Source organism: Notechis scutatus, chromosome 1, assembly GCF_049901735.1.
Source record: "Notechis scutatus isolate UNSWTSFEM ecotype Mainland chromosome 1, rNotScu1.2, whole genome shotgun sequence".
In the NCBI taxonomy this organism is placed as follows: Eukaryota; Metazoa; Chordata; class Lepidosauria; order Squamata; family Elapidae; genus Notechis; species Notechis scutatus.
In genome coordinates this window covers 285,960,803-285,983,645 of record NC_142009.1, presented here as the reverse complement: position 1 = coordinate 285,983,645, position 22,843 = coordinate 285,960,803, and the positions used below count along the sequence as shown (strand labels likewise).

Sequence of the window (22,843 nt, the reverse complement as noted above, 5' to 3'; positions counted from 1 at the left end):
AATGCAGCAGGCAATTAGCCGATTAAGGGTGCGGTTAGAAGTTACAATATAAGGAAGCATTAGAAGCTGGAAAGCTTACTGACTGTAACTGTGTGTTACTACTGTCTGTCTGTAACTGTCTGTTACTGTAACTGTGTGCTGCTGCGAGTAACTGTGTCTTACTGTGACTAACTGTGATTACTGATTGTGAGTGCCTGTGACTGAACTGTTATTGTTTGCTACTGTTTACTGAATATCCAGCGTTTGTTTCTCTGGAGAGTGAAACCGGAGGAGGAGAAGATATCTTTATCGGCTGATAAAGATATTGCAAGGACTCTTAACTTGAACTATACTAGTGAGTCTTACTGGATGGAAATACTGTGAATGAATTAATGGACTGAATGACAATGCTTAAACTCTAACTGGATTAAAAACTATTTAAACTACAAACAGTGTTTGTGTTCAGTGTGTGTATACTCTGGGGCCCTTCCGCTCTCCTTTGGCTGCCTGGCTTGACTACTGCTGCAATACTCTTCTAGGGGTTAATCCTCAAACCCTAACAGTTTTCTAATCTAAATAGGAAACTGGAAGCAACATAAGTGAAGAGAATTGGAGAATCTCACTCCTGATAGTAAAACAGACCAGCAATAGACATAGGAAGAGTGCGGAATCAAAACTAGGACTACTACCCAAGGGTCTGCTGCTATCTGGGTAAACTGGGTAAACAAGACCAATGGGCTGGAGTGGGCCCTCTGGAGTTTGGGGAGCCCACTGAGTTGAGTATTTAAAAAAGAACCCTGTGACAGATAGCATCATAATGAATATGGCCTGAGTTGGGAGAGGTAGCTGCTGGGAACTTTACGAAGCAGTATCGACAACCATAATGGTTGCTGGACACCATGTCATTATCTAAGAACTGTTTCATTCAATATATTGACCTTAGGTGTTTCATTAACCTTATTAATCACCACAGCTTTTCTTTCTCAATATTTTATTTGTAGAGTATTTTTTTTTTAAGTTTTAGACTCATAGGCTTCAATAACAATTGATCTTGTCTATTTGACAATTTTCTTTCTGCTTTTCCTGCTGTTGAAATGTGGGAAGAACACAACTTTCTAGCTAATTAGTTCCATTGTTGAAATATTCTTATAAGAAAGATTTTTCTAGCATTTTAAAAAAATGTAATGTACTGAAATGTAAATTTATTATTCTGTGCTTTGCTATTTGAAATTATAGAGAACAGGTTTTGATGCTAACTTCTTTTAAGCTGTTTGAACACTGTTGCCATTTTCTGCCTTTTTCTTGTCATTTCAAACTCAACACACTCAATTCCTCCAATTTCTCTAAGATTTCGTTTCTAGTTCTCTAATCATTCCTCTTTTCTTTTTCCAGATTGTTTGAATATTTTTAAACTGTACTAAAGCCTTCAAAACATTCTAAGTAAACCAAAAGTCCCAGCATCCACTGAAGAAAAGTAGTGTAAGCACTAACAGCACTAACTGGGGCAAGCAGGCAGAAGACTAGCAGAGCGCATCCATGAACACCAACCAGAGTTAGAAAACATAATGGAAACGCCTTAATTTCACAAAACACACTATCAGCATCCTAGACCAAGCCAAGTCCAAATATGTTAAAGAATTCCTGGAAGACTGGCATGTAGATAAATTAGTCATCAACAGGCACATAGAAATAAACGAAACCTACATATCATTCAAAATAAAAAAGCCAAAGAGGAAACAAATGCACTAAAACAAGCCACAGTTCCCCAAGTACAGAGTTCCCCAAGCTTTCTGGCTTTGCGGACTGGCGGGGGGGAAGCAAGGGGATAGTTTTGCATGAGCGGTGGGCAAGCACGTACATACAGCTCCATTTGTGCAAGCGGTGGGCATGTAAGCCTGCCACCTGTGCAAAACATGCACATGCACTTGCTTGCTCCTCGCATGAGTGGGGAGGATGTGCACACACGAGTGCCACTCCCGCTTCCTGGTTCCAAAAGACTCAAGACCCAGTAGTGGGCTGCAGCCTGGGGATTGGAGACCCCTGTACTATTATATAAAATGAGAACAAACCTCATTCCCTACTAACAATGATTGTTACCTAGTTTGGTAATGAAATGTCTCCAAGAAAACAACCAAGTTCAAAGAGCACCATAGATGCTCTCCCTCAACCCCGAACTACAAATATTCTCTTCTATCGGGTAGATACTTCTAAGCAAGCTCCTTTATTGCTTCTCACCTATAGACAGAAATCTGAAGCAACTACTTGCATCATTAAAGACATATTCTTGGAATTTCAAGAGAGGCACTGTCTTGACCCTCTTTCTTCCAACCAAACTATCAAAATTTTGCTATTTAAAGTAACATATAAGAACAAAGTGTCCAGATAGCAAAATAGTGCTAAATGAAACATCCATTAAAATAAATTAAAAATAAGAAAGGAAAAAAAGAGTCGAATTCAATAAAATAACCGAAGTTAATAAATTACAAATGTTACAGTACAGTATACAAATTTCAATTAAATGCACAAGTCATGAAGATTAGAGACTGAGTTATGTAAAATCCTGCCTTTTCTGAACGTGACACTATGGAAATGTTAATGCTTTTAAACTAAGCAACCTGAACTAAAAACGCTCTTTTGTTAGCATTTTATTTTTGACCAGACACTTCATGAAATATAACGGACCATTGCAAATGGTTCCTTTTAAACTGCTGCATAAGATATGTTGTTTTGTAAAATGCACAGGGTTTCAGGCTCCAGAAAAAGAATAAGAAGTCTGTTCTGACTGAATACAGGAATGGCAGACTGGGGTGTAGAATTTCTGTTTGTACTACACAAACTATTTGGAATTTGATTTATGTTTTAGAACATTAGCGGCTTGCTTTAAATATTAATATGGGGGTTTGAAAAGAGTTTCAGTGTTTGCTCAGGCATCCATTAAAGAGTCAAAATAACTGGCAATTGTGATTTTTCTTTAAACTGTTGAGAAACGTCAGGAAGAGTAGAGTATCTGTTTTTGTTTATTTAGGCATCTCTTCCTTTCCTGTTGTTTATAGTGGATAATAAAATATCTGTTTCACTGCTAGCAAATCTGCTTCACACAAATATCACTGGATTTTGAAAAAATGTATTGAAAGGTATAGGGTAAATTCAGATGCTTTTTATGAGCACATTTGCCAGTAAATAATATGAGGTACTGGCATTTTTATTGTGATCTGAAACTAAAATGATAAATTCTTCTCTTTGTTACTTTTAAGCCATTAATCAAAACAATAAACAACTTACAGTATTTAGTTGTTTCCTTTTGGAAATTGGTAGACAATTGTGTTGTCATTAACTTTTGGCAGTGTGATTTCTGGAGACCATAAACATCTTGAAGATATTAAACACAATTTTGGAACTGATTCTTTTTTTTAATATCCCATTTTTTTAATCTTTAAAATTAGTTATTTTCTCTATAAAACAAAATGGTTTGCTGCACAGTTAGATTTTATCACTGGCTACTGTCTCTTTTTATAGTTTCCCAAGAAAATATTACTACTCATCAAAATGTTAAGTCAGCATAAAATCAATTCAGCTGGCTTGACACACTTATATTTCTAATATAATATTCCTTTCTTTTTAAATTAAAAAAAAAATCATCTTTCTTCAACAGATTTTCTCTCTCTCTCTCTCTCTCTCTCTCCCACCCCCACCCACACATAGACATGTACAAACAAATGTATTGATCAGGAGACCACAAGTGATCATTTCTGAAGTATTTTCAGAGCAAAGATAAACCTGCAGGTATGCTCTCTTCTTCTTCCGGGACCATTATTGAAGTAGGTGGTCTGGAATGAACAGAGAAAGTGAGAGACTGCTTCATTTTTAAAGGCATGGCAGTAGTATATAATAGGCTTTGTTGAGATGAATGCTAGAAATGTGTTCTTTAAGTTAACTACATATATTTGTTTAGATTGGATTCAAATATTTTTGTTTAACTGTTGGGCATATTTGAAATTATGAGGACATGCTTATTTATGTATTAGTTTTTTAAAATCCCACTGTAATATTTTAAAAGTATCTCAAGGCAGCAATATACCTAATACCTCTTCCTCATCCTAATTTTCTCCACAACAACAATCCTGTGATTGGGTTTTGCTGAGAGAGAGAGCGCAAAAATTAGGATGACCCAAAGTCACTCAGCTGGCCTATATGTGTGGTCACAAAAATCACTGATGTGAAGACTTGTCTGTTTGCCAAAAGGCTGCCAAATTGGACAGAGCTAATGATAAAACAGCAGTTTTTCAAAAGGGAGATGCATGTAGGTACATATTCATTGAAAACTCATATTCAACTGGACCATAATTTTCTAGAAATTGGAACAGTATTCCAATCATTTTTGGTTTTGGAAAGATATTATTAATCTCTGTATGCTCTGTATTTGTCTTGGAAATCATTATAGTATGGAAACATTGTAATATACTGTATAACATAATTTTTTGGCAAAGTTGGGAAAATAATAAGAAATATAAGCTGGATATGAGACTTTATGATGCTTGGTGGACATGTAAAAGAGCTAAAAAATGGATTCAAATATATACATTGATAAAGAGAATTTTAAAGATTAATATTCAATTGAAGCCAGAACTTTTCTTTTTGATATTGATATTTATTTCAATATAAGATTATTGCTATAGGTACAAAGAGGGAAAGATTTGGCATCACCCACCATAGTGGAATGGTTGATGAAATTGACTAGACATGCTGAGATAGACAAACTTAGATAATTATTTAATTAGAGGAAGGAAAATATCCTACATTTATGAGTGATTGGAAACCCATTATAGACCTGTTGAATAAAAATGAAAAAAATAAACTTGTGATTTATGGTTTTGATTAGACAGGATAGATTCATTTTAAATGACAAACTCTGCTATTGTTTCAGTTTTGGCCTTATTCAATTGGTCTCAGAATGCTGGAGGTCAGAGATAGTTCAGAGCATCCTAAGTGTTGAGTGCCAGGGCTATGGCAAGTCCATCCAGGCATCTGATCATTACAAAAACATTTCTGGAAATCAAAGAGATCTATTCTGTATCTTGTTGTTTTGGAGTTCAAAAGAACTAGATCAGATCTCAAAGCTGCAAAGTTGGAACTGTATAAGACATAATAATAATATAATATAATATAATATAATATAATATAATATAATATAATATAATATAATATAATATAATATAATATAATATAATATAATATAATATAATATAATATAATATAATAATATAATATAATATATAATATAATATAATATAATAAATATAATATAATATAATATAATATAATATAATATAATATAATATAATATAATATAATATAATATAATATAATATAATATAATATAATATAATAATATAATATAATAATATAATATAATATAATATAATATAAAGTGTTTTGTTTTTTTTTTGTATGAAGGATATTTTCCTTAATTAAAAACTGAATACGTGAAATGCATAAATTAAGTGCATAGGAAAGGGGTTTGCATGTGTATGCCTCTTTTAAACCACGTACAGGGAGTCGTTGAGTTACAACAACAATGGAATCTGAAAGTGAAAGATTAAGTGAGTTTGCCCCATTTTATGACTTTTCTTGCCACAGTTGTTAAGTGAATCATTACATTTATTAAATCAGTAACATGGTTGTTAAGTGAATCTGGATTCCCCATTGACTTCGCTTGTCCGAAAGTCACAAAAGCTGATCACGTGATCCCTGGGACACTGCAACCGTCATGAATATGAACCACTTGCCAAGCATCAGAATTTTGATCATGTGACCATAGGGATGCTGCAATGGTTGTGTGAAAAACTCATAAATTACTTTTTTCAGTGCTGTTGTAACTTTGAACGGTCACTAAATGAACTGTTGTAAGTTGAGGATTATCTGTATTCAACATCCAAAGCTAAAATGGCTCTTAGCAGGACTTAGAATATGGAACCCATTGCTGTTCAGAAGCTGTCACCTCAAAGCATCTGCTAAAAATAAAACTGTAATGTTTGTTTTATTCTTGGATTCTTAAATAGCTTATTATTTCATTACTGACCAATAGGTCTCTTCTTGCCGTTCTCTCCAGCTTCTCCCTCTTTCTTTCTCCAAAAACGATGTTTTAATTTAGAGCTAAATTATGCAATATTCACTGTGCAATTCAACTTCTAGGTTTTTATCTGAATCCAATGTAAATAATCTGATTGAGTAGGACTGCAGCACAGAGAGGGAGGGAAAATTCATTTAAACACTTGGTGACAATGTTTTTTTTTTAAAAAAAAGCCTTTCCACGGCACCTAAGTATGCAATTTTCTAAACTAGGAGAGGTCAGCAAGACTGGGCTATTCTCTTTATCCCCTACATGCTGCTGTCTTGCGGCACTCTGCACTTATTCCAAAGTAAATAAAGATGGAAGTGGAATGATACAAAATCCATAAAATCCAAGATCCGTTCAGGTATCGGATTTAGATGAAGAATATCTTGCACTTAGAGGGAAGATATCTGAATTAATGAGATTCACCTATTTGTTATTAGTGACAAATGTTACATTGAAAAATTAACATGAATTTAATATTCAATATGAAAAAACCCGCCTCCCAGCCTTAGAGATGCGGCTTCTACCAATTCTTTTGAGTGTAGATAAGGTTTAAGGTTCCAGTTAGAATGAGAACCTGCAACTATAATTGAGAAACTTATTTGTTTTCTATTGAGATTTAATTGAATAAAAAGCATTTCTATCTCCTCTAGTTAATCAGACTGTCACACTTTGGAACTGTTCTAACCATCAAGGCAATAAGGTTATTAGAAACAGAAGAACAGAATGTAGTTCCTGCTACAACTAAAGAATAGTCTCCAGTTACTAGAATAATTTTGACATCTGGCGTTTCTCAGAAACCTAGGACACAGAGTATTTTTGTCACTGGCTGCTGACTTACTTGTTTTGTGTAGCACCAGTGTTGGTATTTGTATGGATGAAATGCTTGTTTTTCCGCAAGGACAAAATGTATAATATTGTAATCGGATTTAAAACTCATGCCAGTAAGGATGAGTGGATTATAAAATCTGGCAATTTGGTGAAAAGAATGATATTATGGGGAGTGCAGCACCTAAAATTCACATGATCAACGCAGACATATGGAGGAACAGAAAATAATTTGATGGCACCAAATCTGTAAATAACATCCTTCATTTAAAATAATGTGGCCGTTATAGAATTAATACAACTTTTACAAGAAAATTTTAGTTTCATAATTATGGAAATATTTTCTTTTTTAGAAAACTGCTTTTCTAAAGTCTGTGTGCGTTAATTATCAAATGAAAGGGAGATTTGTACTCCCTTTCTCAGTTTAGCAACGTTACATAAAAATATGAAGCAAAGCACTTTTTCTTTGGTTCATTTATATACCCTACTGATTGTAACCTAACAATGTCAAGTATCCATGATGCGTATCTTATTTTTCCCCTCATAAAAAAAGCATTCCCATTTGCTGCATGTTTTAGCCATTTATAGATTATTAGGCTTTTTTTCAATGTTTCTATTCCACCACAGACTTTAGAATGGCATGTCTGAGGATAATTAGGAAGAATCCCCTCCAATATTTGCCAGACCTGTCAAATTTAATGTCATAAATAGAAGCAGTTCAAGAATTCTCATCTGTTCAAGACTCTGATGGGGAGAATCCGTTGTCTCTCTTTGCAACAGCATTCTGTAGTTGTTTCCTGTTTGCATCTTTCAAAGTGATTTTTGGAAATAGAACTTTTAATTTAATTTAATAATTCCATAAATTTCAAATACATAGCACATTGTTCCATCAAAGTGTTTGCTAAAATACAATACTTTTTCTGAGTTCCAAAGAATTAGAGTTATATAACCAAAGTGGTTTTATCTACTCTCCCACCTTCCTTCTCTTGCCCTCTTAGCCTGGAGACAAAGTTGGATGAAATGATCATGTAGTAAAGGATTTATTTTCCCATACAGCATAACTTTGCCATATTCCTATTTTACATACTGGAAGAAGGGCAACCTAATTCTGCTATATGGACAGCACAATCCTAACCATCATCTTGTAATTCAAGGAGAAACAATCAAGTCTATGACTAGATGAGAGAAATGGCTGTAAAGACTGGTAGATGGGAACTAACCACTTAGGCATGAGTTCATTACTTCAAGATTAATAGAATTAAAAGAATTAACAAAGAATTAATATATTATGTTACTATGGACAATTACTACTTGGAGACAGTTTTTGAGCCATATATAAAACACACCACAACATGATTAGTTATGCTGCTAATCATTAGGCACACAATTTATGCTTTGTAACATCAGAAAAAAGATAACATAAATCTGAACTACATAATAGTGGTAGCTAGTTAGATCAGTCACAATCTCATTCAGTTATGAAATCTATATGCCTGTTCTACAACCGTGAAATAAAATGACCTGCCAATATCAAAAGCTTGGGAGAATGCGGGTAGAATCTGAACCAAAATATGTAGAAATATGTTGAATATGTAGAAAGTAAATAAAGTTGTGTGGCCTCTAAATTGCATAAACAAACCAACCAACAAACAAACAAACCTTTGCCCAAATTACTTTAGCTAGAAAACCTTTAGCTAGTGGAAATTTGGCTAAAGTATAATAATTTTAGGTGTATAGGCTTTCTATTAATGTAAATAAGCTAAATTAAAAATGTATTTGAAATATATTTAGTGCATTTATGCCCAAGTCTAAAGTGGGGAAAGTTTCTATTAATAGTTCAGAATTTTTTTTTTCCAAAAAGAGTTACATTCCAAATATAACTGCCTACAAATGAACACAAGAAACAGGCATAAACAGATAAGCATAATTCAAGTTTGGTAATTTATTTGAAGTAAATGTTTTGCATGTGGAATGCATTATATATAAGTACAGAGTATTATTTCATAAAAATTACAAATAAATGAAATGTAAATATATGCACAGGTAAAGATGTTATCAGCTACCATGATCTCTTTTTCACATGTCGTCAAAATGTTCCTTTTCTGTCCTATTTCTGTCCAAGTTGGGAAAGCTAAATATAAAAAAAAAAGAATAAAATGAGTTTGCGGATTACTTCCCAATACAAAAAGGACATTTGACAAAACCCCAGTGCTTGATTAGGAACGAACAGAAATGATTAAAATTCAAGACAACTGATTTTTCTCATGGGTAAACATCCTTCCCCACGGGAGGAAAAAGCATGAGAAAAGTACTTACACAAAATGTAAGAGTTTCCTTTTTCATTACTTTACTCAATGGTGCATCCAGGCAGCAAAATCTGTTCTACATTTTCCTGCTCTAGTCCTTTATCCCAATCTAACACTGTCTATTTTTTCCATCCGGTCAAACTCCCTGGGACAAACCTTTATTTCCAGAACTTATCAGTTATATACTGCATCAATGCATGCATCCATGGCATGCACTCTATGATAAATAGGATTCTGTCAAATCCTATGGGATGCCTCTTGAATATAGGTTAAAAAACTACACAAGAAAGGGCTGCTCCACCAAACAATTAAATAGTATATGGAAAAATTATACCACATTTTATGTGTTCGCAAATGAATTCTGAATCTCCATATAAATGAATCACTGCACTATCATACTAGTCTATCTATAGTATACCTAAAAAATAACAGGTTCAGCAATATTAAGCAAATTGAACAGTTAAACATTTTCGGCATCAGAAGAAAAAATTATTGTACTCCTATTTACTGATTTATATGTACTACATGTGATGGTAAGGTCACTTTGAAAAATTCATCAGAATTAAGATTTAGATATACTAAGGTGCTTCACTTTGGCAAGGACTTTCCCTATTGCACTGAACGCACAGACTGCTGTACTGAAAGCAGATAGAAGCAGTATGAGACTTTTGTGCTGCACGTCTGGTTTCCTGAATAGGTATTATCACTATAATTATTATTATAGACTTTTATTCATTAAACATGAAACTCAGTCAACTGAACATTTAAAAACATATCACAAATATTATTGATTGGCACTAATGGTGTTGTTGTTGTTGTTGTGTAGCACTGTCACATTAACCAGGAGATCACAATACTGTTGCAGAGTAGTAGTTTGGCTGACAAGGCACCAGCTCTGCTGTAGAAAATGCTCGTGCACTTCTCATGATGTACCACAAAAGGACGAGCTGGCTTCGTACCAGATAGAAAAACAAGTGGTTCTTCCTGCAGCATCATCCAAGGCTCCCTCCCTCCCTGGACCCACCTCACCAACAAGTGCCGCGACTGGGAAGGTTCAGAGGACAGGTATCTGACTGCTTGCACAGAGCACCAGCTCGTCCCCCCCCCCCGAAGTTGTACCTATTTTATCTACTCACAATAGAACACGCTTTTGAACTGTTAGATGGAGAGAAGCTGAGGCGAGTGCCAGGAGCTCACCTTGACGCACAATGCTAAGACTTGAACCACTGGAGCAGAGACAATCTCTAGCACCATTAAGCCACTGAGCCTCTTCCTGAACAGATTCTCATAAGAGACTAATGACTGATTTGAATACAATGACACATGGGCCTATAATAAAATAGGAATATGCCTCTTGCTTCCTTTATATCAGTGCTGAGCACCTTGTTAAGTCAATCTGGAATCTTCTAGGAATGAGTCTAAGATAAAACTTACTAACTGGTAGAATACATTCACTAACATATTTTATATGACTGCATATTAATGTATTTTAAAATTCTGTTTTAATTTAAATCTTACCTGTTTTAAAAACTCTGCAGCATTGAAGAGTTCACTGCAGCCATATAAGACATGTTTACCTTGTTTGCCCTATGAAAAACAATTTCATTAAGATATTGTTAATTACTTGAAACTAAAAGAAAATGAGATACAGTATCAATTCAGCAACTTCAGCAAACAGGCTATTGAAAAACCACAGTGCAGATATAATCTGTAATTTCATTTGTTTTAGTCACAATAAGCAATAAGGCATTATTTATGGGGGAGGGAGGGTTAAGTTAATTTATCCATGTGAAAGAAATACGTCTACTTGTTATACAGCATATAGCTCATCACATCATCCACAGTACTATCACACAACACATGGATAACATAAAATGTAAAGCAGAAATAATTGAGATGTCCAGAAACTTATAATTCATTAAACACTTGGGTAAATGAAGAGGTAAGTTTTTGCAGAGAGTAATAGGTTTTCAGAGCGGAATGAATAGTGGAATGCTTTGGGGGAATTTTCGGAGCCTATTGCATTTAATTTTAATTACAATTCAGTTAAATGCAAAAAAATTTAAAGCAATTAAAGAGTGGCTGAATTTGAACTCTATGCTATGAGTTGGAATTTAAAAATGAACACTAATATAACAAAGTCTTTGGCATCTTTGAAAATACCTCCCTCTGAGAGCCTGTAGTTTACTATATTGGTTTATATTATCAAAACAATCATTACATTGCATTAATACAATACTTATTACATATATTATGAAAATATAACATGGTTGTTATCAAAGGTGCAATCATAAAAATTATCATGAACATTACATTATCTTTATAACAATAATGATGAAATCAAACTTGGAGATTAATGAAATACAGAAATTGGACAGAAAAACTAATTTGCTTAATATTTTAGCCTTGATAAACAATAAGAGTGGATAAAGCAAGAAATGATAATTATACGGGCAGTTTTGTCTATTTTAAGATTACTACTTAATAATAGGAACATATATTACTTATATTCCAGACCACAGTAAAACCACAATGGAATGTTTTGCTGGAAAGGGATGATATTAGAAATCTGTAACTCAAAGTTGCTTTTTCAAGAGATAACTGGACTTTCTGGTTTTTCTTTGAAGATGTTTCGCTTCTCATCCAAGAAGCTTCTTCTCTCGGAGAGCTGAAGAAAAGCTCCTTGGATGAGAAGCAAAACGTTTTCAAACAAAAATCAGAATATCCAGTTGCCCCTTGAAAAAGCACCTTTGGGACAACTTGGGCCTGGATGACTGAGAATCTCCATAGACATAGATGATATTTTAAAAAGTCTGTAAACTCTATAATTAGCCACCCCATTATTTTTATTTGTACATATTAATATGGACATTTTAAATTTTTGTTCAGTTCAATAAAGGGAAAAGCTCTGTGCATATTTTTCCCATCTTCTGTTGAAAAGAACAGGGCTTCAAACAACTCACCTATTATTGGAGATAATATGCCAAGGAAAAGAAAAAACAGAAATGTAGCCCTAAGCAACCATCTGAAGAAAAGGCATGTATGTACCTTTATGTAATCAGCAAGGTTTTGGTATTCGATATAATTGCCACCTCCAACTACAAATACAATTGCCTAAGATTCAAGTGAAAAAACAACAACATTTATCACAGGTATTAGTACACCCTAGAGTTTAGAATATATGCAAGATGCAAAATAGTTCATTCTAGCCTAACGGAAGAAAGGATTTTGATATCTGGATATAAAATTCAGGCAAGCAGAGAAGAGATGATTATTTATTTGGTAGCAACACTAAGGTAGTTTTTCATAATGGTAAGTGTGAATGACCTTGGGAGATAGTAGAAAAAGGCCAGAGGGGACAATTGGCATATAAAAGATGTCTCAGCCCAGAGAAAGCGGGTGGCATCTCAGAAAGGGACTCTCTCTAATTTTCTGAAGACAAAAAGGAAAGGAGGGGAGAAATACTTTTAGTTTTGCAAGATTTTGTTAATGTAACCTTACAATAAAGATAGAACTAGCACACCCTTGGATGTGCTTCTTCTCTGGATCACCCTGCAGGGCTAACACTTTTGTGAGACAACTTTCAACTATATTTCAAATTAGAAGTCTTATACTTCATTAAGATATAAAACCACTCGATGAGCAGCAGGCAATGAAAAAATGTTATTTTTAGCTTCTATCTTCAGCTTTTGGTAATATTTCTATTACTTTATTACTTTTGGTAATATTATTATATTATAGTAGAACTTGGTTGAAGTGAAGAGAAATGCATAAAGCTACAGTTCGAATGTTTTAAGAGGGGTCATCAACTTCTTTGGAAAGTAATGGTGTTATTTTTGGTAATTATTATTTGTACTACTCATTAGATATACCTGTTCATAACCACATTGCTGATGGTAAGTTAGTCTTAAGAAAATAAATTGAAGAACAGGGTATTATTGTTAAGATTTTGTCATGAAATCCTTACAAGTTAAGGAAAGAAAAAAGATTACTCAACTTTTTGAAGTTAGAAGGATTATACATTTTTAGGTAACTAATAAAACTGTAATCAAACTAATAATTTCAAAAAATGGGATTTGATTTTTCTCTTAAAAATAACTAACAGTTATTACATTTTATCCCTGTAAGCCACCTAGAGAGTAGTTGGGAGCGCCATATAAATTTTCTTAAATAAATACTTAAAGCCAATTTTTGTCACCAATTGTGTGAAAAAAACATGAAGAAATCTTACCTCCTGAAATGGATTTTTGTTTCGTGGAACTGAGCTGCGATTTAAACCAAACCAAACAAGGCATTTATAAACAAAAACGAAAAATAACCAAATGAGCACAAAATGTTCAGTTCCCCTAAGATTCCTTAGTAGGCCCAACTTTTTTAAAAATCACTAATAATAATTAATAGGAAGCTGAAATTCTTCAAAGGAAACTGCTAGAATTCAGCATTATGTAGACCTCACACTGGAAGGTCAGAGAACATCCTAGGGACTTTTTTTGGTTGATAAATGTGATTTTTTTTGACTGCGCATGTTTTAGCATGATACCACATTCCAAATGTGCTACCCTCTCCCCAGTAGATTATTTACCCCAGTTTTACCAGACAATTTTTTTATCTATCTGTACACATTCTTCTTCTGTTTCTTCCTTTATGCCACTTTCTAAATATATACTAAGTTTAAATTAACTGCTCTTGGTCAAGTTCTCTCACATTAAAAATGGGTAATTTCTTAGATTATTTTCTTAGAAGGTGCCTTTGAATCAAGTCTATTCCTAGTCATTGCCTGAACAAGTTTGTGCAGTTTTCTTGGTAGCATTTTTGGATGTGGTTTGCCATTGCTTGCTTCAGGCTGAGAGAGAATGACTGGCCCAGGTCACACAGCTGGCTTTCTGCCTATACAGGTAGTCCTCAATTTATAATCACATTTGAGCTCAACATTTCTGTTGCAAAGTGAGACATTTGTTAAATGAATTTTGCCCCTTTTACGACCTTTCTTACAGTTGTTAAGTGAATCACTGCAGTTGTTAACATGACTGTTAAGTGAATCTGACCTCCCCATTGATTGAATAAAAAGTGATTACACTACCCAATTGTCATAAATATGAGTTGCCAAGCGTCTGAATTTTGATCATGTGATCTTGGGGATGCTGTGTGAAAAATGGTCCCAAGTCACTTTTTTCAGTGCCGCTGTTAACTTCAAATGGTCACGAAGTGAACTGTTGTAAATTGAGGACTACCTGTATAGTATATATTTCATAGTCATTTTTTGGATATTTAGCAAACTGTTCAACAAGAGCAGTAACTAAAAGAACAAGTAAGTAAACCATGTAAAACATGCCCAAATAATAGATATTCAAATATTTAATATAAACTGTGAAATGGAATATCACATTTTATGTTATTGCATATTTTTACACTAATTACTGTCTGCATATTGCCATTTTTCAAACCTTAAGTAACTTAGTATCAAACTCACCTGTCACTTCCTCGCAACATTTTAGGATCGAAATATCTAAAGTCATCTGTCTCCTATTAAAAGAGAAAATTGGTTGGAACGCATTTTCATTATCTTATTTTTTGTTTCCAAATATTGGATTTATTTCCCAATATTCATTGAAATATTTTGAAAATATTATGCAGTCAAAGGACTAAAATATCTATTGTAGCTGCCACTCAAGGTGAGACATGACATTCATAGTTGCTAAATCTTTCAAAACATAGTATTCATATATTTATTTGAAGCCATATAAAATGATACATAGACCTAGTTTTCAAGCTTCATGTTACTGCACTTCCCCAAAGTACATTTTGTACTCATAATCTATTCTATTTTGAAATTATATTTCTAACTAATGCTCAAATAATACAGCAATCAAAATCTTCCTTCTTTCATTCTATATTTAAAACAAAACGAAGTTTGTTTATAAGGTGTGAGATATTAGGACACTTTTGGATTTGACATTGTTATATAAAAATATTTCCCTTTTTTTAAAAAAAATCATTGATGACTGCAATGCGTTTTTCTGCTTCTATGCTCAGTATTTTGCAAAGCAAGAAAAAAAGAAATAGATAATTTTGTTTATGGCCTTTTAAGAAGAAAATATTTATTCTACCACATTCTATATTTAAAAAAAAAAGTAAGGTGCCTAACAAGCCAAATGATCTTTGGGGGATTCACCTTTGATTTCAAAACTTTTATCTATAGCGCACTCCAATGCCTGTAGGCATTACTGAACATTACAAAATTCTATCTGATATCTAAATAATTCAACCACCTTGGATAGATTTTGGTATCTTTAAAGTCTGAACAAAACAACCAAGACGAGAATTGAAATTACTGTGGAAAACAATGGATTGCTGAAGATTACCTTTTCTTTAGCATTTTGCATCTGTTAACTCTGTGACAGTCTGAAGTGATTCATATAGGAACTTCCATGATTTTTTTTCCTTTTGTATTACATGGTTAGTATTTGAAAGGGCACCACAATTTTTGGGAATATATTAATTCAATCTAATTTTTCATTATCTATACTTACAGGATTTGACTTCATCTCCATAAGGTTATCTAAAATACGGGTCGCTGGAAGATTCTATAAAAAAAGTTGCAAGTAGTTCAAAACAGTAATACATACTCAGATCATTATTCAGTTCTATATTCATTAGATAATTCTTTTTGAATCATCATGCAGTTTGAATACAATTCCTTCATACTTGCTCCCCTAAAAAAAGCATTTGACCACTTCAGACTTTATGACAGAACAAATGTAGCAGATAATGGAGATGTCCTCTTATGTATTTTTTAAAAAGGGCATTGCTTTTTAAAATTAAGGTTGGTGGGTAATACTGATATAAATAAATGTATACAATTTTGCAATATCCTGCATTATTAATGAAGCAGAAATATAACGTTGGACAAATTAAAAAAATACTTTTTAAAATGAAATACATAATTCAAGTTTGCTATTTACCACTAAATACATGTAACAATAGCCACATATTTCTAATCTTTCTTTATGGATGCAGCCGGCTATGCTTCAACAAATGCAACTTCAGATAGTCTAAATTTTATGATTATTGATTTAGCCTTTTGTGCAGTCCCAGGTACTTATAAAACCAAAGCACATCTTGTAATCTGTAGGAAGTATTTGTTATTGCATAGATAAAATACGTATAATCACTAAGTGATATGCTGCTTCTAATTTAAAGATAGGATAATACTACTTTGCTTCTCTTCCCCCAATCTTTTTAAAATATGAAGTTGCATTAGCTTTAATGAAGACAATTTCTGGAATACTGAGAAATCTGCTGTTACTCTGCTTTGATATTCTGCATGCTGTCAAAGTAGCAGCAAAATGAAAAAGTAGACATCTTGAGTTACATAATTTGGATAACATTTCCTGATGGAAAAAATATTCCCTTTTTAATTTTCTTTATAAAGATTTTTTTAAAAAATTTCTAATAATTCTAATAATTACAACCTGGTTATTTTAATCAAATCTCCTAGGCATTTTGTGATAACATTAAAACATTATTTCAAGAAATTCTTTGTACGTGTTAGTAGCAATATAAACTAGAGAAGCAGAATTATGTAACAAGAAAAAATCAGGACAATCCAAAAGCTGAGCTGGATGAAATAATAGTGAATGAAACGTCTCTAGAATTTTTTTTGGGAGTTTATGAAAATGCAATTAAATTACCATACATTAATATCCATATTATTTCAGAGAGCCAGAGAATGTCACACAAAGCACAGAACTAAAATGGAACCTTTCCATACAGGGGTGATTCAATTCAGTTCTGATCAAGTCAGTTTAACTCTATTCACTTTTTTAAGCGTGCTAGATATTGCAGCCGAACTGGGACACATGCAATTTATGAAACGCTGATGTTTATCCCTGTTCATCCCAGTCTGAAAAGTCGGTAGTCTTGGGTATATGTTTATTCAAAAATAATGAATATACTTAATGTAAAAACATACCTGCTGCTTCAGTACTAAATTTTTGACTCCTTCCATCACAAACTGGGATCCAGTATTCATAACGCGTGAGAAAAGACTGAAACAAAATGCAGATAATAAAGATTTGGTTTGTGTCCACATACTTAAGTAGCAAACCTTTAGTACTGAGTCTGCATGTCAAAATGTATTGCTGTTATTATTTTTTGATTGATTTTGCAATATTTGTAAATTGCCCAAATCAACAAAACTTTGAGCAGTTAACAGATAAAAATAAAACAGCATGCCAGTAACAAAACAATGAAAAACAGTAGCATCAATGCATATCCAAGATGAACATCCACCATCAACTTGGGTCAAAGACTAATTGAAAAACCCTGTTTTCACCAACTTACAAAAGTCTAATAGGGAATTTGAGAATTTCCCTGTTTGACCGTTTCAAAATAGGGACTTGCTACAGAGAAGGCCTGCTACACAGCTCATTCCCAAGTGCCTACCATATGGGATTCTCAGCAGACCTTAAGAAATTTAGACTGGATGGGCTAATTTATCTAATGTATCCCAGTGCTCTACCAACTAGGATTTTATAGATGGCAACCAACTCTTTGAAATGGGCCTGGAAGCCTGCTGGCAGGCAGTGTGGTGACTTTAGATTTATTTTGCAGTGGAAGGACTGTCTTGCTGGGAGCTTGGCTGTACATTCTAGAAATTTGCTGCACCCAACTTGTTTCCAAATGTATGTAGAATGTCTTGATATAGTCCAGTTGTGTGGCAATCATATTAATATTTTCTATTACCCAAGCATGGATATAAGAATATCAGTCAGCTTCTTTCCATTGTTTTGTTACATTTTTTTCTTATTTAACCTGTGTGAGGAATGTTTTAGACTGAAACTACAACATAGGATGCTAAAAGCAACAAAACACATTTGGAACTCACCCCAATGACTTTGCTGCACTATTTCCATACATAGCTGGACCACAAGCCATCTTGGCAAAAGCTCTGCAAAATGTAAAAAAATAATAATTTATATATCTGATTGGTTTTCAACAAATGATTATGAATAAATTGTTTATTAACAAAGCACTTCCTAGTCATTTTGAGGATAAATTTGCTCCTTTAACATAAATAACAATACTATCATAACTAACCACACAAACACGTTATAAAACTGTAATACATATTATTGAAATAATAAAGGGAGAGTTCCTGTAATAATACACTTGGTAGATGAATTTATTTACATGGAACAGAGTTTCTCTATTTCAGATAAAGAAAACAGCAATCAAATCATTTTTGTTCACATATGACTCCACATTCTATCTGGAAATCATTTGTTAGATCACAGATATATTGTTACATATACGGCTGGGAAGATTTGAAAAAGCTTATTACTACAGTTGAGTAAAAATATGCTGTAATAATAATGCAACTCATCTATTCCATACATGCCCCAATAAATGAAGTAGACAATGAAGTCAAATTTTATTGATATACTATTGGATATGAAGACTAGCAAGACTCCTGAATCTTTAGCAAATACAATGGTAGACAAGAAATGCAAACTCTGTGAGAATATAGGTAGCTGTGGATGAGAACTTATGTTTGTGCAAGGAACAGTATTATTATTGATTATATCTTTTTCTATGTATATGTTGCTCCACAGAATTAGGGGACACTTTAGGCAAACATGCACCATGATATGGGGAGAAAAGGAAGCGTTCTAGCAAGGATAAGAAACAATATTTCCAAAGTGTTGCATATATGAACATCATTTTATAAATTTTATAAACAATGTGAATGAAGAATTAAAACCGTTCATTCATTACACTCTGTTAAGTCTTTTCCTAATAGCTAAAAGCAGTCACTGCCCTTATTTTGAGTACTATGAACATATGGCAATGAAACCATAGGTGGTTATTCTAACAACGATGCCTGAATTAAATGTATGTTGTGACTTCATGGTACAAGCTCTGTTCTCATACTTGTCCTGTGAAGTTCTGTGAAAGTACAACAGAGGCAGAGTTTGCATCTGAATATTGCAACCCATGTTTCATCACCTATCCTCCTTCCTCTCCTATTATTGGTAGTCCTCATACAAACGAACGGTCATTTGTTTAGTGGCCATTCAACATTACAATGACACTGAGAAAAGTGACATGACCATTTTTCAAACTTACAAGCATTGTATCCTCTCTATGGTCAAGTGATTAAAATCTGAATGCTTGGCAACTGGCAGGTACTTATGATAGTTACACTGTCCTGGGGTCATGTGATATCTTTTGTCACCTGACAAAATGGGTCAATGTTAAGATTCACTTAACCATGTTACTAACTTAACAATTGCAGTGATTTACTTAACAGGTGTGGCAAGAAAGTTAGTCAATGAGACAAAACTCACTTAGCAACTGTTTCACTTAGCAACAGAAATTTTCGGCTCAATTGCAGTTTTAAGTTGAGAACTATCTGTATACCCACCTTTGGGGTCAAAATACCTCTCCTTACAGTCCTGGATGAATTCTAGGTTCAATCTGAAGCAAAATTCTGATCTAAATTTTAACAGCGTACTTCTTTCTAATATTATGAAAGCAAAAGTTACTTACTTCCATTGTTTAATGTAGTTTAAAGGATTAAGGTTACATCCAGCATCAGTTAGTGCTTTTTTGTACTGTTCCAAATCTGCCTGGAATGAAATGGACATTTGAAATTTGTGACATTTTAAAACTTATTAATAATAAATACATTAATATGACAGGGAATAAGCTAATATTCATCTTCCAAACATATATAAATATAAAATGAATGAGCATTACACATAAAGGCAAACCTATCAGCCCTCTCCACCCAACCACTGCTGTGAAATTGCTAATCAAGAAAACAAGACTACTGCAACAAATGATTGAAAGCAGTTACTTTTGGTTTTTTTTGAAGAGTCTATTTGAAAAAATGAAAGGAAGCACTACTATAAAATGAAAATATTTTACTAAGCATTTTAGTATGTGTGATGGTCCATGATAATCTTATCATATCAGGCTAGTTGCCATATTGGCTGGATGTGAAGAAAGTTACAGTCCAAAATATTTGGAGAACATCAGATTGAATATAATATAGATCAACTTTCCCAAATTCAAATTTTGAGGATTAAGATATATTTACATTGCAGGTGCTCCAAAGGCAAGAGTTGAAATCATGTAAATACAACTTGATTTGTACAGTATAGAAGTTCAATAACAAAGATATACAAAGGATAGTATTTACAGACCTCAAAGTCAGAAAATATTATAGATGGCACTGATTTAACAATATAGATAACTGTAATAGATAATTATAACATATTATCTGCATACTTTTCCTTAAATAGTATATCTGCATAAATAGTATAAACAGTATACCCTTAGTCTATCTGTTTATAAAACTCCTATGTTTGTTTTATTTATTTAGTACAGAAAAGGGTGAAAAAGCTTTCCGCAAGGAAAAACTAGAGTATTTTATGACATCACTTAGTGATAGAAATTCCAGCCCTATTTACTATTCTTAAATGTGGTATCTGTAATATTTTATGAGTTTGAGGTATGTAAATACTATCCTTTGTATTTCTTTCTTTTTTTTTAACTGAAGTTCTAGGTGTACCAATCAAATTGTATTTATAGTGATTGAACCTCTTGCCTTTGGAGAGCCTGAAAAACCAGGTTAGATTGGGATAGATTGTCATGGAGAAAATTGATCTGTGTACCTTGATTGCCTATAATCAAACAATTAATCACTTGAGATTTTTATTAGTATTAATATTTCAAATGTGATTATAATGTAAATTATAAACTACAGTTAGACAACTCTAAGCTATATTAAGCTCAATGGGATTTTTGTTCTTTAAAGATGCTCAGAAAAGCTAGCTTTTGTAGCTAACCTCTACAGTTTTTTTGGTTGACATAAAAACCTTCAATCCACAGAATATTTTGATCTTTTAAACATGTTCACATAATAAATACTAAAATAGTTTACATGTTGTTAAATCACTGTGTGACCTATTTGGCTATGACATAGCGTATTATGTGAATTCTATCATAATGGATATATAAGCCTAAACCTGAATACATATTTTTATTCAACAAATTATTATTTTTCAATGAAACACATAATCCCTTATGTCTGCTTGGATCTATGTACTTTTCCATTGTTAATAGGTTTGAAACAAAGTAATTAGAGTGCAACAGGAAATGACTTGGCCAAAAAACTAAACTATAAATTCACCTATGTTACTGACAAAAATAACATTAGGATTATCTATATGTATGTAGATGTTTGCTTCAAACATACCTCAGAAGGTAACTGGACAGAACTTAGGAAATAGATAAGAAAGAGTCGCATTTTGTCTTCTGCAGTCCCAGCTGTTCAGAAAAAATGTTTGCTTTAAAAACTCTTCTTTAAATTATCATAAAATACATTTCACTAAAAATCATCATAATAAAAAGTTTACCAATTCACTCTTGGCATTTACACCTGTAGGAAAAGTACTGACAAATTAGCAGTCATGACATAGAACAGGGGTTTTCAAACTTGGCAACTTTAAGACTTGTAGACTCCCAGAATTCCTCCTACAGTCATGTTACCTCAGGAATTCTGGGAGTTGAAGTCCACAAGTCTTAAACTTGCTAAGTTTGAAGACCTTTGACATAGAACAAGAATCAATTTGGTAACTACTTATTCAGCATTTGCTCAGCGTGAATCTGATTCTCCTGAGATACTTGCTTCAGAGTGGAGATAATACTATCCCTCAATTTGCATAATGGATGGAGCAATTTTGTGTGTGTGTGTGTGTAAAACACTAACTGAAAAAAGCCTATTCATATAGCAAAATGGATAACAGGAAAAACAATAGGAAACAGGATCACCAGGAATAGGGGATATGCAGTGGCATGGCTATTAGGTATCACTTATTTCTACTAAAAATATAACTAGTTCTACTTTTGATCAATACGCAAACCTGGTTTGCTAGAAACAATAGACCACTACCCCCAAAAGTATTACATCTCTTAAAATAAACAATTTGCACAAGTTTATAGGTGCTGACTTTTAGCACTAAACTGAGTCCTGTAATGTCTTAAACAAAATTAATGAGATTCCTGTTCAGAGGGACAGCTAAAAGAACCAATTTTTTTTAAATGTAATAGTCAAGATTGGAAATACAGTAGGTTACAAACAACAGTCTAACGTTTACACTCTACAAGCTTTCAAACTGAATTTTGTCTCTATATAGTACAAGACCTTTGGTTCTTCTAGCTCTGCTATTTCACCAGTGACAGTAGTTTTTCAAGTTTTTAGGTAGAAGTTCTTGTTGCTATACAAGCAAGTTAATTAACTCATCTTCAGAACATTAATTAACAGAAAGGAACTTTGCAATAAATCCAAATTATACACTTACCATCAGGATCAGAAATCATATCCAAAAGTGATTTATCCAATGTGGACTTGCTCATAATTTTTTCTTCATATTCAAAATACACGTCTAGTTTCCGAGTCTGAATGAAAAGAAGTTGCCATTGGAAAGTGTTTTTGTATATGCACATAGCCACACACCCATTTCTATTAGAAAGTAAGAAATGTTTTCATATTTTTAATACATTTTCCCATAGTAAAAAACTAAAAACAATCACATAGTTTCTTTGA

The 22,843-nt window shown here is 33.1% G+C and overlaps 1 protein-coding gene across 2 annotated transcripts in view; it reads right to left on the bottom strand.

Annotated features, from left to right (window-relative positions):
- Positions 1-8,844: 8,844 nt before the first annotated feature.
- The window catches only part of SCFD1 (sec1 family domain containing 1), a 40,076-nt gene continuing 26,077 nt past the window's right edge, over positions 8,845-22,843 (bottom strand). For both annotated transcript variants that reach the window (XM_087951779.1, XM_026664529.2), the window contains 11 exons: positions 22,599-22,695; positions 21,494-21,564; positions 19,780-19,859; positions 18,116-18,178; positions 17,201-17,276; positions 15,759-15,812; positions 14,699-14,751; positions 13,460-13,493; positions 12,277-12,342; positions 10,747-10,815; positions 8,845-9,053 (listed from right to left, as the gene is read on the bottom strand). In XM_087951779.1, the coding sequence (XP_087807905.1) occupies positions 9,030-9,053; positions 10,747-10,815; positions 12,277-12,342; positions 13,460-13,493; positions 14,699-14,751; positions 15,759-15,812; positions 17,201-17,276; positions 18,116-18,178; positions 19,780-19,859; positions 21,494-21,564; positions 22,599-22,695 (687 nt within the window). In that variant the 3' untranslated portion in view covers positions 8,845-9,029. The remainder of the gene's footprint in view (positions 9,054-10,746; positions 10,816-12,276; positions 12,343-13,459; positions 13,494-14,698; positions 14,752-15,758; positions 15,813-17,200; positions 17,277-18,115; positions 18,179-19,779; positions 19,860-21,493; positions 21,565-22,598; positions 22,696-22,843) is intronic.